This window comes from Salvia hispanica, chromosome 3, assembly GCF_023119035.1.
Source record: "Salvia hispanica cultivar TCC Black 2014 chromosome 3, UniMelb_Shisp_WGS_1.0, whole genome shotgun sequence".
In the NCBI taxonomy this organism is placed as follows: Eukaryota; Viridiplantae; Streptophyta; class Magnoliopsida; order Lamiales; family Lamiaceae; genus Salvia; species Salvia hispanica.
Window position 1 is genome coordinate 54,191,699 of NC_062967.1, and position 17,962 is coordinate 54,209,660.

Below are 17,962 nucleotides of genomic sequence, written 5' to 3' on the forward strand. Positions count from 1 at the left end.
AGGTCGTAGGCTGATTACCGGTTGTGGATCTGGAATGCGTATTTTGGGGTAGCCGGGTTGAACAACGACCTCAACGTCCTCAACTCGTCGTCCCTCTTCAACGAGAAGTGTCGGGAATCGGTCCGGTCGCCTCATTTGTGGCCAACTGCAACCGACATGATATGGGCTACTATTTGGCGGATGGGATATACCCTAGGTGGCCTGTCTTTGTGAAGACGATCAGGCACGCAAATGATGACAGGAAGACCTACTTTGCGGAACGGCAGGAGTCGCGCGCAAGGATGTGGAGCGCGCATTTGGTGTGCTCCAGTCTCGATGGGCGGCAATTAAGGGTCCAACGCGTTTGTGGGATGTCAAATGCATTGCTGATATAATGTACGCCTGCATTATCATGTACAACATGATCGTCGAAGACGAAGGCGTACAACTGACTAATTGGGCCAATGACGATACGATGCAGTCGGTCCAAGCCACGGCGTGGCCACCCCCAACGTACGAAGGGGGTACCTCACCATGAAGCCGGCCGTCTCCAGTGCACATGCCGACATGCGCCAAGTTGATGCTCAAATTAATGAATTTTCCCGAATACGTCTCGTAAATTTAATTTCGTAATTTATCGTAAATTTAATTCCGTAAATGTAGTTGTTTTTGAATTATTTTTATTGCGGCTAGCCTGTGGCTGGCCTTAGGCTAGCCTATTTGATTAAAATAATGATGTGGCAGGTGGATTTTTAGTGCCGATGACGTGGCAGGGAGAGAGAGTGGCTAGCCTATTGCCATTGTGGATGCTCTTAGTCATAGCTAACCCCTTATGACTAAAATAATCTCACAACTCAATCTTAAACTGTATCTTGGTATTATTTTATCTTGGAAACCGAACGACACCTAAATGTCAAAAAAAACTAAACACGGACATGCAAATTGGACATGAATTGTTTCTCCTAAAATTTCAACATGTGAGAAGTATTTATAGAGATTTTGCTTTGTTGCATTATATATTTTAACTTCCCTCAATCATCTTTCAAAACATTATTTTAATTGCAATACAGTGATCCTAAACACTAAAAACCCAAACCTTAAAACCTAAATCCTATACCCTTAACTTTAAAATATACTCATCATGATCAACAAATGAGCCAAATATCAATAAAATTCTCCCTCCGTCCCAGTTTAATTATACTTTGCTGATCACTTATTCTATTTTGGGGTTTTAGATCTGTATTCGATATCTTACACTGGGTGAGCCTACTTGATAATCGTTGGACTATAACTAATGTTGTGATTGGGATCTCTGTCAGTGAAAGGGCTTTTTAAATGTCAGGTTTTTTAAAAATTAGAAGAAAAAATATACAAGTAGTATTGATCCGTGTAGTTAGTCACTTAAAAGTCTTAATGAGAAAAAAGAATCTAGACACCAAATATGTTGACTTCTCAAAGGAATGTAACGACTAAAACTTCAGTAAAATTGAGCAAACACCCATGCGATGCTCGGAAATTAATTTATTTTATATTAATTTAAATTTTAAAAATTAAGTAATATCTATATATTATAAAATAATATAAATAAATATATGTGCAATAACAATTTAGCCTTATACATAATAATGATAAAATAAATATATTCACAGATAATATGACACACTATAAAAGTGAATTTATCAATATAATAATTGGTCACACGCCATTATTCCCACATTTAATTGCTTTCTTAATTTCTTTGCATACTTGGTTAGATGTATTTTGACGTGGAAAATTGATCTATATAAATTATAATTGTAACGTAATATTACTATATTAGTGATGGATACGGAATATTATTATAGTGTCGGCTTGTATTTTCATTTATTTGTATAAATGAAAACTTTTGGGAAATTGATCTATATAATTGTAACGTAATATTAGTGATGGATACTAATATTTATTATAGTGTCGGCTTGTATTTTCATTTATTTGTATAAATGAAAACTTTTGGTCTCTCTAATTATACATAAATAAACAAAAACCTTTTCATTTTTCTAATTTTATTAAAAAAAATTTATAATGGCAATTTTGTTATTTTCTCCAAAACTCCCCAAAACTCCCCTTTCATATATGTATAGATTTTAGTGTCTTAGTTCAAAATTTTAAAATATTAATGCGAGGAACAATAGAATTTCCCAAAAAATGGGCTTCGTTTTGGAGTTATTAATATGAATAAGGAGTAGGGTCTTCAGAAAGACATGACGAGTGAAGTAGGACAATTTTATGGTAGTAATAATAACTACGTCTATGAAATATATTTTATCAAATCTCTTTTTTATTTATTCAATTTTATGTTAAAACTCATTTTACTTACTACTATGAGATTTTTTTTGTTGATGCACTACTAGTACTACTATATCCTTTTCAAATTCCAAGTACATGGTGTTACCATGTGCGGAAACATAAAGGTGAATATATGTTTTCTTTTTAGTTAGTAGTACTCCTATTACTTTTGGAACTGTAAATTGCACACAGCCTCGAGTAGTTGCCACAAAAGTAAATTTTTGCAGTTACAATCAATACCAAAACCTTGAAACCTCCGTATTTATTTGTAGGTATATAACTTATACCGTGCCCTATGTTTATGAGGAGTTGGATGCAGCTGCGTCCAACCCATTTTATCATTTATTTATTCATTAAATTCTAGTAATAATATCTCTCCATATACCTTCTAAGTTTCAAAACGTTTAAAAAAATCTTTAGATTAGGACCGTGAAATGATATGCTTAATCAAAGTTGGAAAATATCACAATTTCCAAATTAGTGTGGGGTGTTATTTTAAAATCAAACAATAAACCATAAATAATTAGTCATGGTCATAACATTAAACAAGATAAGTATAGATGTGAGAGCAAAGTTTTGTGTCCCCACTCAACTTTGACTACATGTTGCTGATAATATATTTATAATCTTAAAATTATTAAAATTAATACAAATATCAAATAGTAATAACTGGTTCATTGGATGCATGTTAAATCAGACGCAACACTGGACAAAATAGTTGTATAATTGTCCCCATAATTAAATAAGAGTAGTACTCCATATTGGTCGAAATCAACTTTATAAAAAGATAGATCAAAACATCATTTCAACGCTATTATTTTTAAAAACTACAGCATCATCATATTTAAAAATCTCATTTCCTTTTCCAAAATCTTTTCGCAATATACCTAAAGTTACTATTATAGGAGTATTATCATTTCTATAAATAAAAGCTGTAGCTTTCAGCAAAATCCAAATACATAAAACAAAGAGTATAAATGACGAAAGCAGAGAAACTTGACACCAAATCAAATCAGACATACTTCCATTATTTATAGCCATAAATATTTATACCAACGCTCTTTAAAAACTCAACAGAAATAGTACAAATTAAAAAAGCAACAAAACATCAAATCAGCATATAAATGCAGCAGCAGTAATAATCAAATTAAGAATAAAATTGGTCAAAAAAAAATAAAGAAGTGATTATGATGAAGCAGAAGTAGAAAAAGCCATTCCCAGCAAGAATCCAAACTTTTGCAGCAGCCAATAAACCAACTCTCTTCTACCTAGTACACTTATATTCTCTCTCTTTCTCTCTCCTTCCAACAATTTTTTTTTTTTTTTTAAAAAGAAAAAAAAGCAGTAGCTGCAGTAGTTGCAGTGAGAAAAGAAGATGTATTCATATCTTGGTGATGGATTCCAAAGGAGTGATCAACAAAAGAGGAAAAGGGCCCTCCAGTGAAAAATCCATTCTACTCATATCAAGAGACATTATAGAAAATTAATTAATATTAGTACTGAGTTCCCACCAGTTTTCTTGAACCAAAAAAAAAAAAAAAAAAAAAAAAAAAAAAAAAAAAAAAAAAAAAAAAAGTTAAAAATTCAAAATGGAGCAGTGGATGTTCTATGGAGAGGCTTCCTTTTCTGGTGCTCAGCAGCTGCTTCTCTATAAAACTGACATGAAATGGAAACAAACAAATGAATAAATGATTGAATTGAATCATCTGTCTTTCCCTCTATGGAAGGACAGTTGAAAGTGTAAAAATAGCAAAGACTCCTTCAATTTCTTGTTTAAATGGTGTCATAAAACAAGAGTGTACCAAAACAGGGCAGTAGGATTTTGTGGCAAAACATGCCATTTTGAGAAGAAAATATCTAACCTTTTCATGTACACACATCTAAATCACCAATAATTTTAGAGTAAAAAACATCCCTTCTTTCATAATTTTGGCAAAAGAGAAGAAAGAAACACAGAGGGGTGGGGCTTGGTTGCATTGCATTGTAAGTATAAAACTAAATTACTACTCCTACTACTAATATGTAGAAATTCACACACCTTTTCTTGCTGTTTTCTGAGTTTGGCATTCTCTTCAAGCAAATGGGCAACTTCCAACTCTAACTCATTTGTATAAGCCTGCAAATTTTTCCTTGCAAGATTCAATTTTTTGTTCATGAAAGGGTGCAAGATTCAATTTTTAGTTGATGAAAGGGTGCAAGATTCAATTTTTAAGATAAAAAGAAGAGAAAGAGAGAGAGGGGTTTCCTGCTTTCTAGCTCTGGAGCGAGCAGCAGACTCGCGGTTCTTGATCATACGCTTATGGCGGCGGTCGCCGGAGCTCCTGTCGAAATCAGGGAACCTCTTCTTTCCGGCGGCGGCGGTGTCATCGGGGACGACGGCGTCGAAGGCGGCGGGGTGGCGGTGGTGGGGCTGGAAGAGGAGGGTGCCGAAGTGATCGGAGCTGAGAGTGAGCATTGTGGGAGGAGGAGGCGGAGGAGAGGCGTGGGAAGGGGCGGAGGAGGGCGGAGGAGCTTTGGAGAAGAAGTCTTGGAGGATGACGCCGCGAGGGGAGGAGGGGTTGAGGTGGAGATCGGAGGCAGCGAAGGTTATGTCTTTCCAAACTTCCTCCATGGTTTTGGGATGGCGAAGATAGGGAGAGGAAGAGGAGGAGGCAGAGGTGGAAGTGGAGGCGGAGGCGGAGGAAGAAGCTGTCCACATTTGAAGAAGCACTTCACTCAGACATGGAAGAGTATGTCTGGATATTTGGGGTTACCAAACTATGTCTTGGAGTGGGGTACTATTTTTTTCTTATCCCTTTTTCTCAATTTATAATTGTACATCTATTTTGACTCTTTTACTCAGACATCATTTTCTTTGCTTAAAATTTTAGTAGTACATCGGAAATGTTAAAATGAAATAGGTAATGTATTTGATGTTAAAATGAATGGATGAGAATAAATATCATGAATTTTAATCAATAAAAGATAAAATATAATAAAAATGTAAGGAGACTAATAATGAACATCATCGTAAGCCATGCGTACATTGGAAAAGAGAAGTTGTTGGTGCGTACCAATAGGTAATGCCAGATTATTTCTTTGAAAAACCTGCATAAGGCATGATTTATTCTTCCGCATGGCAAATGTGGTGGCAACGAGGGAAAAATGCTTCCAACAAAGACACGACAACACTGGTCACCCAAGTCTCTCAATGCTGTAAAAATGCACGTCAACAATCAAATAACTCGCAACTCGTGGAGTCGAAGCTACTTACCCTAGGATCGACGATGGCTCCAAAAATTGAATTCCGGCACTCATGGGCTAACAATGAGGTCGACCTATCCGACGCAACTCCAACTACATCTGTCAATGATCAAAATGGAAGTTGCACTCTAGCTTAAGACAATGATTTAATGTGTCGAAGATAGGTATCCAAATAACTAAAGGAGAAAGAGTTAAATATGATGAGATCACCAGCCTATACTACTTCCTCCATTCGCCGTTACTTGTCACTAATTTTCTTCTTGGTTCGTCCGCTAATACTTGTCACATCTATTTTTAGTAATGGACCCTACATTTCCTTAACTTTAGATCACTCATATTTTATTATTTCCTCCGTCCCTGAAAAATATGAATATTTGATTCGGCATTAGTTTTAATGTATAAATGGTACAGTAGGTAGTGTTAATGGAGACTGAGCTTCTTATCATTAATAGTTTATTGTAATGGTATAAGTTGTAAATAAAATAATGTGTAGGGGTAATGTGGAGTTTTTAATTATTCCAAAATTAAAAAGTTCATAGTACTACTTTTCAGGGACGGACTAATAAGGAAATTGCTCATACTTTTCAGGGAGGGAGAGAATACTATAAAAGTAATACTCCCTCCGTCCCACATTTATAGTCACAATTAGTTAGAGCACGAGTTTTAAGGAATTGGTGGAGTGTGTAATAAATGAAGTGAGATGGAAGAGTGAGATGGTGGAGTGTGTAATAAATGAAGTGAGATGAAGGAGTGTGTAATAAATTAAGTGAGTTGGTTGAAGGTGGGTCCCTTGTTGACTTTTTGGTTTTTTATTTTTGTTTTGATTTATTTTTGTGTTGATAATGACATTTGGGTGTAATTTTAGTGAATAATGGGGTAAGATTTTATGTCCAAATATGGAAAATTCTAAATGTGACTATAAATGTGGGACGGACTTTTATGGCAAAATGTGACTATAAAACTGGGACGGAGGGAGTACTATTTTTACTCCAATAAAAATGAAATGTGTTCCTTTTTGAGTTGTCACATTAAAAATGAAACATTTCCTAAAATATAAATAACATCATCTCTATTTTTTCGCATCTTTTACTATATTCGCTCTTTATTAGCTCATTAAATAATACTTATTATATAAAATCATATGCTAAAAAACAAATGGGACGGAAGAAGTATACAAAAATATGACTCGCATTTCACTTAAAAAAAAATTAACTTTTTTTTATATTTCTTAAAATTTGCTCCTTAGACGACTTAATGATATTTTATGGGAAACAGAAGGAATAATAAGTATAACGTTATGTTACCGTGTGCAGTATTTAGTTTGGGAAATTTAAACCCACAGTTTAGCACAATTTATAGATGCCCTGCTCCCTATGCAAATTTTATGTGATTATATATTTTGATGTGACCACAAAATCCATACAACTGTCATCTAGCCATTTTGCTGATTTTGACAATAGTTTTTTCACCAAATTCATTTAGTTGAAAATTAATACTCCCTCCGTTCTAATAAATATGAAACGTTTGCTTTTCGGCACATGATTTTATATAGTGTTGTTTTGTGAGATAAAGATGAGAGAGTAAAGTAAGAGAAAGGGAAAAGTAGAGATAAAGTTATTTTTATTTTAAGAAACGTTTCATTTTTAATGGGACAATCCGAAAATGAAAACGTTTCATTTCTAGTGGGACAGAGGGAGTACTTCCATCTTATAAAAATAATATTAATATTTTTCTTTTTCGCCCGTTCCATAAAATTATCTCACTTTCATTTATAAAAAATTCCTCCAACCTTATTATCAATATACATTAATTTATTTACAACTTATACTACTATAATCTATCATTAAACACTAACAATAATATGGGTCACACTATGCACTAACATTATTTTAATTACTATTCTCCTCATCTCTCTTACTTCACCAATTATGCATTAATTCAAGTGTCGTCCCAAATGTCCTTATTTTTTTGGGACGGATGGAGTACTACTCTCAAATTATCACTAATTTCATAAATAATACTCCCTCCGTCCCATTTTAGCAGTCCTGATTTTTCATTTTAGTTTATTCCACAATAGGGGGGTCCCGTTAAAATCTTCCATAAATGATAATAGACCCCTATTCTACTCACCCTATTCTACTCAAATTTCACTATCTTTATATACCAACTTTCCTTTCTACTTGTATTTCTTAAAAATTCGTGATCAAACTTTACCAATTTTATCTTAATTCTCGTATCATATCCATTACCCATATTTATGGGATGGAGGGAGTATTTAATTTAAAATTATACAATATCTAAATAAATATGTTAAAAAATAAAATTACAGTATAATAACATTACCTTTTCTCATGCATATACTTTTTCTTGCCCGACACATTATATTTTCTTTCAAAATGTGTAAAATATCAAATATTATGCAACAAAAAAATGAAATAAAAAATAATTTATTGAAATTAACTCATAGATATTGATTAAAACCTTTTAACTAAAAATAAGTAAGATCGAACACAAAAATTGTAAACGCTTATACAGAACAAATAAATTCAACGTTGATACTATTCAACTCTTGATATTCCGATCCCTTTAGTTAAACTCTTTCCCAAATAATTGACAACTATTCAACTTATTCAGTTTTGGTCATCAGTAAAAGCCTCCGTGGAATCAGTTCTAGGAACTAATTTATCATTCATTATTATTGCCTTGAAAATTTGTAGTTTACTAAATTGGAGATGTAGAAGAACCAAGGACTATGAGCGGAAGAAATTGAAAAAAAAAAAAGTATTTTGACCACTCAAATTATTTTATTTTGCTTTGAACTTTAATACGTACTTACCCTTTGTCACTAATATGATGCTAGAATAAAATTGTAGAATGACAGAATTTGTCTGTCTTTACAAAAAAAATACATAAATTGGAGTTTGAAATTAAAATTTTACAAAATAAGAATATTAATTGGCTCTTAATTTCACCAATCCTCCTCCAACAATCAATACAATCCAATGAAATAATACACTCTTATTCCAGGGCTAGAACTTAGAATATAGAGAGATCAACGCCTCTATTTCATCCACACATTTCTCTAGACCTTAACAAAGCTTTTGTAAAACACGAATAAACAAATATTACTTACTTTGTATACTTTGTTTGTCGTTGATATTCACATGTCACCCCGGTTTCAGTCAATTTCCTCTCTGCAAAGTCACAAAATAATATTTTTGGCTCCTTGCTCGTGTTTTCATCGTTGCCGAAAAGCAAAAAGAGCCGGCTAAAGGAAAATGAGAAGATTACAGTAGATGCGAGAGATATTCATAGGAGAAGGATGAAAGTTTATTCAATGTACTTTCTTTTTTTTCCGTGTCTCAACATTACATGAAAGGAAATACTTATAGGAAGATTTCATGTGCTCCACTATTCCACTAAACCAACTACATAGCAGTTACATATAATTGCTACTCTCTCGTCCCACTTTAGGAGTCCCGATTTACCACTTTTGGTTGTCCCACTTTAGGAGTCCCGGTTGAAATATTCCATAAATGGTAATAGGCCTCACATTCCCCTAACTTTTTTCCACTCACATTTTATTATAAAACTGGGTAGTGATAAAATGCAAACTTATATATTGTACAAACTCAAAACTTCTCAACATAGCTTCAACACTGTTTCAATACAATATCAACACAGTGTAAAATTTCAAGATTTTAATGTCAACATAGTATCAACACAATATCAACACAGTGTAAAATTTCAAGATTTTAATGTCAACACAGTATCAACACAGCATCAATCATTGACTACCGTTGGAATTCTATTGACATTTTCCTGTTGATGCTTTTTTGTGATCTGTTGACATTTTTCAATGGTCCTGATCATAGTTTTGAGTTTGTACAATATTAAGAGTTTTCATTTGATCACATTCCTTATAAAACTAATATATAAAAGTAGGGCTCACATTCCACTATTTTTTTCACCAACTTTCCTTTATATTTCTTAAAACTCATGCCGAACTCAAATGGGACTCCTAAAGTGGGACAAAGGGAGTATAATTTCTGATTTCTGATTATGAAGTCTTTATTTTATTATAATATTCATAACGACGGTTTTGTAAATATCTCCAAAACTCTCCTGTTATACATGTATAGACATAGATCTCTTAAAAATTCGTGATCAACTCAACTAAGACTACTAAAATGAAACTGGGAGAGTATTACTCCCTCCGTCTCGCTTTAGCAGTCCCATTAACTTTTCTACGCTCGTTTTGTAAAAATGATAATAAATAGTAAAAGTGGAGAAATAATAAAGTAAAAAAGAGAATAATGTAGAGAAGAGTAATCTTCTCTACATTATTCTCTTTTTTACTATCTTCTCTACATTATTCTCTTTTTTACTTTATTATTTCTCCACTTTTACTATTTATTATCATTTTTATAAAACGAGTGCAGAAAAGTCAATGGGACTGCTAAAGCGGGATGGAGGGAGTATAAAATATGTGACTTATCTACTGCTCCCCATAAGTTCAAAACAATGAATAAAACATTTAATTAAGCTTTGTTCTTTTATGTTATTTTATCAAATTAATTAAACCATTTTAAGATATTAGTATAAAATTAAATAAATAAAACAAAAATATTATTATAAGGAAATATTATTATAGTCAAAACAAGAACAATACTATGTATATCACTCATAAATAAATGATCTCATTTTTATTATAAGGAAATTTAGACACAAAGAGAATTAAGTGGAGTACTATATAATGCCAGAATAAATAAAGTAAAAATATTACATTATCCTTACAATTAAAAGTAAATAAATTAAAGATGTTAGGAGTACAATAAAATTTGTAAGAATCAATACACATTTTTAGTGATGATAAACAACCAAATTTTGTACAACCAAAGTAAGGTAATATTAATAATTTGATGTATTAATTATATATTAAAATTTTAAATATAGTAGGTGGATAAGTTAAAAAGACTTATTAGCCTTTAACTTCATTTTTATTTTTATATTTGAATTTTCTTTCTATTATTTTTAAATTTTGAATTAGAGTATGCACTAAATAAAATTAATGGTTCCAAAAAATAAAAAAATATATACATAAATCATAAATATATGACCATAATATTATATACTTTCCATGTACTATATATGCATCCATATATTTTAATAAAATGCATAAATAAACCTATTTTTGTACAAATAAATTAGTTTTTGGTTGTATAAAATTTGGTCACATAAATTTGTTGTTTCAAATAATAGTAGTAATAAATTGTTTTGAACATGGCTAACCCTGTGCTCAATTTTAGAGACTTTGAGCCCGACGCGCTTACACGTGCATGAGCACGACACATGTCTGTTTGATAATCTCATCGTGATGTGTACAATTTTGATTTTTTTTTTTAATTCAAATTTTAATTAAATATAAAAGTAAAATTTCTAATGGTAAATTTTTAAAAACTAAAAGTCAGAATTTGATATTTTTACTATAGTTCTTGCTCCTTCTGTCCTATAATATGAGTCACATTTTGTCATTTCGGTCCGTTTCACGATGAGAGTCACATTTCACTTCTCATAAATGATAGTAGACATTCCACTAACTTACATTTTATTATAAATAAAATCAATATAAAAAAATAGATCATATTTAACTAACTTTTCTACCTCACTATTCTTTACAATTTTTTTAAAACTCATACTCACACCACAAAAGGAGTATTTTTCTTCTATAAGAGATTTCACAATGGTCTCTGCATAGAGTCATCTCTTAACTACTCCCTCCGTCCCCGATTAAGAGTCACACTTGTCCATTTCGGTTCGTCCCCAATTAAGAGTCACACTTCATTTTTACCATAAATGGTAGTAGGTCCCACATTCCACTAACTCACTTCACTCACATTTTATTATAAAACCAATATAAAAAAGTGGGCCCCACATTCCACTAACTTTTTCAACCAACTTTTCTTTACATTTCTTAAAACCCGTGCCCGGTCAAACTGTGACCGCTAATGGGGGACAGAGGGAGTATTATTCATGAGCTCAATGACAGATCTAGAAATTATCCATGACGGGTCGAAAAATTAACAATAAATATAATATTTAAATAATTATTTTGAAAAAATAAATTGCAACTTAGGTTATATTGCTTTCTATTGTGCTATCATGGGGTCCTATATATGAGTATTCATGTGTTGAAAACGAATCAAAAAAATTCAAAATTTTTCCAGATATATAAAAAAAACAATTAGTGAAACGGTGATATTCGCAATTTCACAATGCTAATTATTCATAAAAGATCTAAGTTACAAACAAAACAACAATTCACTTTGACTGATTGACAGCATAAAGCCTTGAGAGCCTTGGAAATTTGGACCGTATGAAAAGCACAAGCCTGTGGAGACAAATCACAAACTTCGAAGGCTTTAGCAGGGAGGTACAAGAAGTTGCAAATAAAGGAATTCGGGTGAAAGTGGGAAATGGGGCACTAACGAGGTTTTGGGATGATATCTGGATCGGAGATTATAGCCTCAAGTCTTTATTCCCCAGAACTTTTGGTCTATCTACCCAGAAAAATGACTTTATTATAAATATGGGAGTTTGATACCAAAGAAAATGGAGTTGGCTACTTAAGTGGAGAAGGAACCTCTTTGCTTGGGAAGAAGATTTAGTTGGAGATCTTATGCTTGCCGTGAATCAATATATTTTGAGGGAAAACTCAAGGGACGTGATAGTGTGGTCTGGTGACAAATCTTCTTCCTTCCTTGTCTCTAATTTTGTCTTGCAGGTCTACCGACAGATGGCGATAGGGAGCCACTCGTCCGATATTGGGCGTCTAGCTTGGAAGAATATCGCTCCACCACGAGCACAATTGCATTTGTGGTTCCTACTTCATGGAAGAATAAACACCAAAGATCGTCTCTTTAGACATGGAATACAAGGAGTTGAGGATGATAGATGTGCGCTTTGCAAGGAGGAACGGGAGACTATTGAGCATCTTTTTTTAGCTGCAAGTTCTCCTCCAGCTTGTGGTATTTTTGTTGCTCTCAATGGGGTATCTCGTACTGCATCCCAAACCATACATTGACAAATCTACTCTCTTGGCGTGGCACACCGTTCACAAAGTTTGATATGAAATCTTGGTTGTCACTGTTCTACTTTATTACTTGGACTGTTTGGGATATCAGGAATAAGGTTGTTTTCCAAGGCCTCAACTCGAATTGGGAGCTTGAGAAAAAAATGTTGTTTTGGTGCCTCGGCATGTGGACTCGGGGTTGGTGTCATGATTTTCCCTTCTCGCCCGGACAAATTCTTGATAATTTGGAGGAAGTCAGGAAGTGGGAAGGTTCTTGTCAATCTGAGGCTAGGTGGTAAGCTTTTTTGTGGCCTTCTTGATAGTGGTGGTTAGTGCTTTTTGCTTGTCGTAGTTTTCTTTTCTAACTCTGTTTGGGGAGGAGTTTGTTGCTCATTTTCCTGCTGTTTGCCGTTGTTTTGTTTCTGTTTGTACTCCACAGCTCGTTGGCTCGAGCATTTTGATTAATCAAAAAAAAATTGACAGCATAAAGCCATAAACCAACAAATAATATATCCAATATTTAAACTAGTTTCAAATTTCAATATAAATATAATTAAAAAAATAGTTCCAAGCATTGTGTGAAGTCACACTACAAATGCTAGTAGTTATGAAAAAAAAAGGTTAGAGATTAAAGAGTTATTGATTTGTTGAGTTTTTCCAAGATTACAACTTTATTTGGGTTTTCTTACATTTCGACTGCAATCCAAGTTTATTCCATACTTCAATGGTAGTTGTCTTCTCCAATTTTCCTTCTCTACTTCTCTCTTGCTTACCGGAGTTGGAATCGCGCAAAGTGACGCTTCCACTCGCGTGGGGTTGATGGCAGCTCAGAACTCCGAATGTAATAGACTACTCCAGTATTCATGGAGCGACGATGGGGTCGGCCGACCCAGCGCTACTCCACCTTGGTCCGTCATTGCATGGGCTCCACACCCCGTTTAACCATTTTGTTATTTCATCTCTTAACTAAAAGACAACACCTATAACAATACATCTCATCTCTTAACTATTCATGAGTCCCACTATTCCACTCTTCAATTTAAAAAATACAATTAATAAAAAAAATTCATTAATAAAACCCAAAAATGACATTACAAATTCCCAAAAAACTTAAAAGTTAGTACATAATTTAAATCCTAAAAATTAAAAACTATTGCGGCGACAGGACTGATATACCCAATTGACGTTGGAGGGCTTCAATCATCTACGCCATGCAAAACTTGTTGTTGGAGATTCATTGGCCTTTATAGATCCTTGAATACCCGGTGTCAGGTAATCTTGGCCCAAGTAATCCAGTGTCTGCGTGCTTCCACCAGCTCCAGCTTGATGGTTGTTTGTCAAACATATTTAGCACAATTGGGTATGAAAATATGTAGAGAAAAATTAGAGAGATAGACAAAGTTTGGTGTGAATTTGATTTGTGTGACGAATGAGGTATTTATAGATGATTTTTGTATGAATTCGGGGATTAAAAAAATTGAAAAAATGAGAAAAAAATAGAAAATAAAAACGGTAATAAACGACGCCCACTCGCGGGAGTTGCATGTGGGTGTCACCGTCTACACCAGGGTCGCCACGTGGCGGGGGCGCGTGGTCTCGCTAGAAGGAGATGTGGTCTCCGAGCGAGCAGCTCTCCACAGCAAGACGATCGCAATGGTGTCTTGATGCGTCTCATCCACATGAGCACCGTTGCGGATGCTCTAAATGCTCTTATATATCATCTTTTCTTTGCAAATTCTCTACAATGGATTCAAACGCAAATATCTCTTACGAATGTCGTGCCATTAGGGCATTTACAACGGAATGCCTCTCCTCAGATCAATACTTTTGCCACATCATCATCCTTTATTTTTTTTGTCTAAGGCCACAACTCCCGCAATGGATGCTCTCTCCCCATGCTATATTTAACTTACATTATTCATTGTTTTACTTTTAAAACTGAAATATGAGATAATATATAACACAAAACCACTTCATTAAAACATTAAAAATACTAAGAAAGAAAAATGAAAAATTGCGTCAATGCTTGGAAACGTTGATTGATACTCTTGATATTTTTAAACTGCGTGCACAATAAGGAATATCAAGCTTCCTAGGTCCAGAGAATCCACTAGATCACAAGATCTAGGAACTCACAGAACGCTAAAAGATCTCGGTCGTCAGACACACAGAATATCTCTTCAAAACCCTCAACCACGTATACTAAAATTAGTATAGGGAAGTAGGGATCGATCCCACGAGGACAGATGCGAAAGTATGCATTTAAAGGGGTTTTGGGTGGTATGGCTGCTGCCACGCAACTTGGGGTTGAGGAATTTATACTAGACTTGGTAATTAAAATCTACTACTCTAACAACTAGATCTAGGCAGAAACAGGAAACATGCATATAAACCGGAACAAGCGAGACAATTACTAGATCTAAAGAAACTATTCCCTAAATTACCTAGACCTGGGAAAACAACTGAAAATGGGTCTGAAAAAAAATAGAGTACGGTTAAAAAGCTGCAAAATAACTAACTAAAGGACTAACTAACAACGACATCATCTTCTCCAACCTTTGGCATGAAACAATCAGTAAAAACAGAGAGAGAACGTAACTCGAAACGAAGCAGACGGAATTAAAGGCAATAAAAACGACGAACAGTTAAAACTAAGGCAGATCTACGGCTACTAGACGAAGCAACATGAAAACGAAAGCAAAAAAAATCAAAATCCATGCACAACTTAGTTCCCCTGTTCAGATCCACACTTCGAATGCTAAATCTACTCCGGATCCAAGCATCTGAAATAAACTCCGATAAAAACCATCTCCATAACTACAGATTTGCCGATTCACCACAGATTATCAACTACAACCACAGATCAACAGCGTATTTCCCAGATCAAGTACACAAACATCTAAAAACAGAGATTAACAATCAACCTTCGAAATAAGACTCTTCAGAACATAAAATCAACGTAAATCAACACCAATCAACACCATCATGACATAAAATAAACTTCATAGAATAACGATAAGTAGCAACGAGCAGTCGACTTCGAAAACGGTGAAGTTCGACGGAAATCAAAACGCAAAAAAAACTGAAAGGTAAACAATTGTATCTTCGCCCTCCTTGAGGACGGTGCTGCAACATAATTTCTCAGAGATGAACCTCTAAATTACCCCAGAATCCCCATTTTCCCAAGTGTGTGAGTGTGTGTGTGAGCTGAGAGCTAAGTCATGCATATTTCGTGTGTTGCATGCTTCTCTTTATATAGGCGTGGAAGTGGGTCCAGCAGGGGCTCTCTTGTGTGAATAGTCTTCTTTGCCCTCAGCTTTGGACTCCCTTCGTCTAGCCATTTTCTTCTTAATTCTGCTCACTTTCCGCATTTTTTCCTTCGCTGGTCCACTGCCTTCAGTTCTTCCTGGACCTGGCGAATTCCTTCACACACCTGGCTTAAAATTTGTGTTAGACCCAGTAAATGGTGACTTTTCATCACATAACTGATGCATGAAATTAGCCTTATCATTGATGCGCGTCCAAATTTCTTCGATCAATTCATCTTGGAGGTTGGCGTGGATTTGTTCTTTGCACATAGAAGCACGGCGGGAGCCAACCTCGCAAAATTGTGGAGGCGCATCTTAAGCAGGGGGCACTTACCACAGTCGAGCTGGAGGCACCCGATTCATCTTGCCAATTCATGACGTTTGCACCTTCATCTTCAATTATCATGATATGCATTACGATAAATGCTGACATGATACCAGAGATTATATTTCAGTACCACACACGTGCCAGCCCGTTCACTATAGCCCACCTGTGATTGACGGACTCTGTGTGCATGTTCCACGTCTTTTCGTGCCGCCACATACTTCGGAGAAAATAACGCCCTATTTGGAGTTTTCGGCACACAATCGTCACGAACAAATGATACTGTGGGTAGATCCTATCGCCAAATAGTAGCCCATATAGCACGGGTAGCTGTTGGTGGTGAAATGTACGTTCAGTGAGTGTCGAGAAATCGTTGAAGAGAGGGGACTTGTTGAACACGTTGATGATGTTATTCGACCAGGGACTCTTTCAACACATTGATGTTGTTCATATTATTTAAATAACTAAATTTATAATTTTTAATATTAATAAAAATTGAATCACAATCAAAATTAAATTTAGCTACAGGTTATTTTGATAATTAAATTTACAATTTCAATTGTTATAATTAATATATTTAAGAATTTCATAATATATTTTTATTTTTATTTTAATATTGTACATTCTAAACATTTAAGTGAAAGAGAGAGAAAGATGATTTGACATAAAGTGATTGAAAAAGTGAAGCGAAAAATATTATTCCAGTATTAAAAAGATAAAAAAAATATCATACCCAGTACCCAAGTTTCATTTTTATGAAAGTCCAAAATCTCCTTCATGCTTTTGGGGTCATTTTCGTTAGAAATTTGGGATGAATAGTGAAAAAGTACCACATATGTGATTACATCTTTGTCGAGAGATCTACCAGAATATTTTTAATGTCCATGAACTGGCGTGCAACATGAACCGGCATGCAAACTTCAAAGTTTAGGGATTATTTGTGTTGTTCATCTTAATTAAATTGGTCTATATAAAAAAGATATTGAAAAGGATAAAATATGTGAGATTTGTGAATAGTTAACTGAATAAATGATGGTTTGTGGTGTTGTTTATCGAGTAAAGAAAATTGTAAAGTGTTATGAGACTTCTCCATAGTGTAATGAAGGAATGAATTTAAGATAAGTTGTGGATGATTTAAAAGATGACTAAAATATGTAAATAGTAGAAGTGATGAGATGACAAAGTGATATTCCACCCGTCTCTAAAAACTTAGAGAATTTGGGAACGTTGCAAATTTTAATATGGAATTGGAATAGTAAGAGAGAGAAAGATAGAAAGAAATAGTTATTGGCGTTATGTTAATAGAGAATGCGACACAACTAATAATTAGAAAGAAAAACTTAGTAAAAATGAAACTAAACTAATTTGGAGAATCACATAAAATGATAAGAGTGAACTATTTTCTAGAACGGATAATGCATAAATAATTGATAGGATTTCAGAGCATCCACAGTGTACGCCTTCCACCACACCATAACTCCCCACTACGTCATCATTTTAATCAGTTTATGCGCCAGACCATAAGTACCACAGTAGTGCACACCCCTCCACACTCCTCCCCATGCTTCTCACATTAATGAATATAATGTTATATTCATTCATTAAGTAATAAATACTACAAAATTAAAACACCAAAATATTTAAATTTGAAAATCATAAAAAATCAAAAATTTGAAAGTCCTAAACTTCTTCGATCCGGTTAGCTTGGAG

General features: G+C 34.1%; 1 protein-coding gene across 1 annotated transcript; it reads right to left on the reverse strand.

The window, feature by feature from the left end:
• Positions 1 to 3,411: 3,411 nt before the first annotated feature.
• On the reverse strand, positions 3,412 to 5,068 carry LOC125216747 (protein FD-like). The gene is made up of 3 exons (XM_048118513.1): positions 4,550 to 5,068; positions 4,343 to 4,420; positions 3,412 to 3,960 (listed from the first exon to the last, which is right to left on the reverse strand). The coding sequence occupies exons 1-3, from the start codon at positions 5,000 to 5,002 to the stop codon at positions 3,889 to 3,891; spliced, it is 603 nt and encodes a 200-aa protein (XP_047974470.1). The 5' UTR covers positions 5,003 to 5,068; the 3' UTR covers positions 3,412 to 3,888.
• Between the last annotated feature and the right edge of the window lie 12,894 nt (positions 5,069 to 17,962).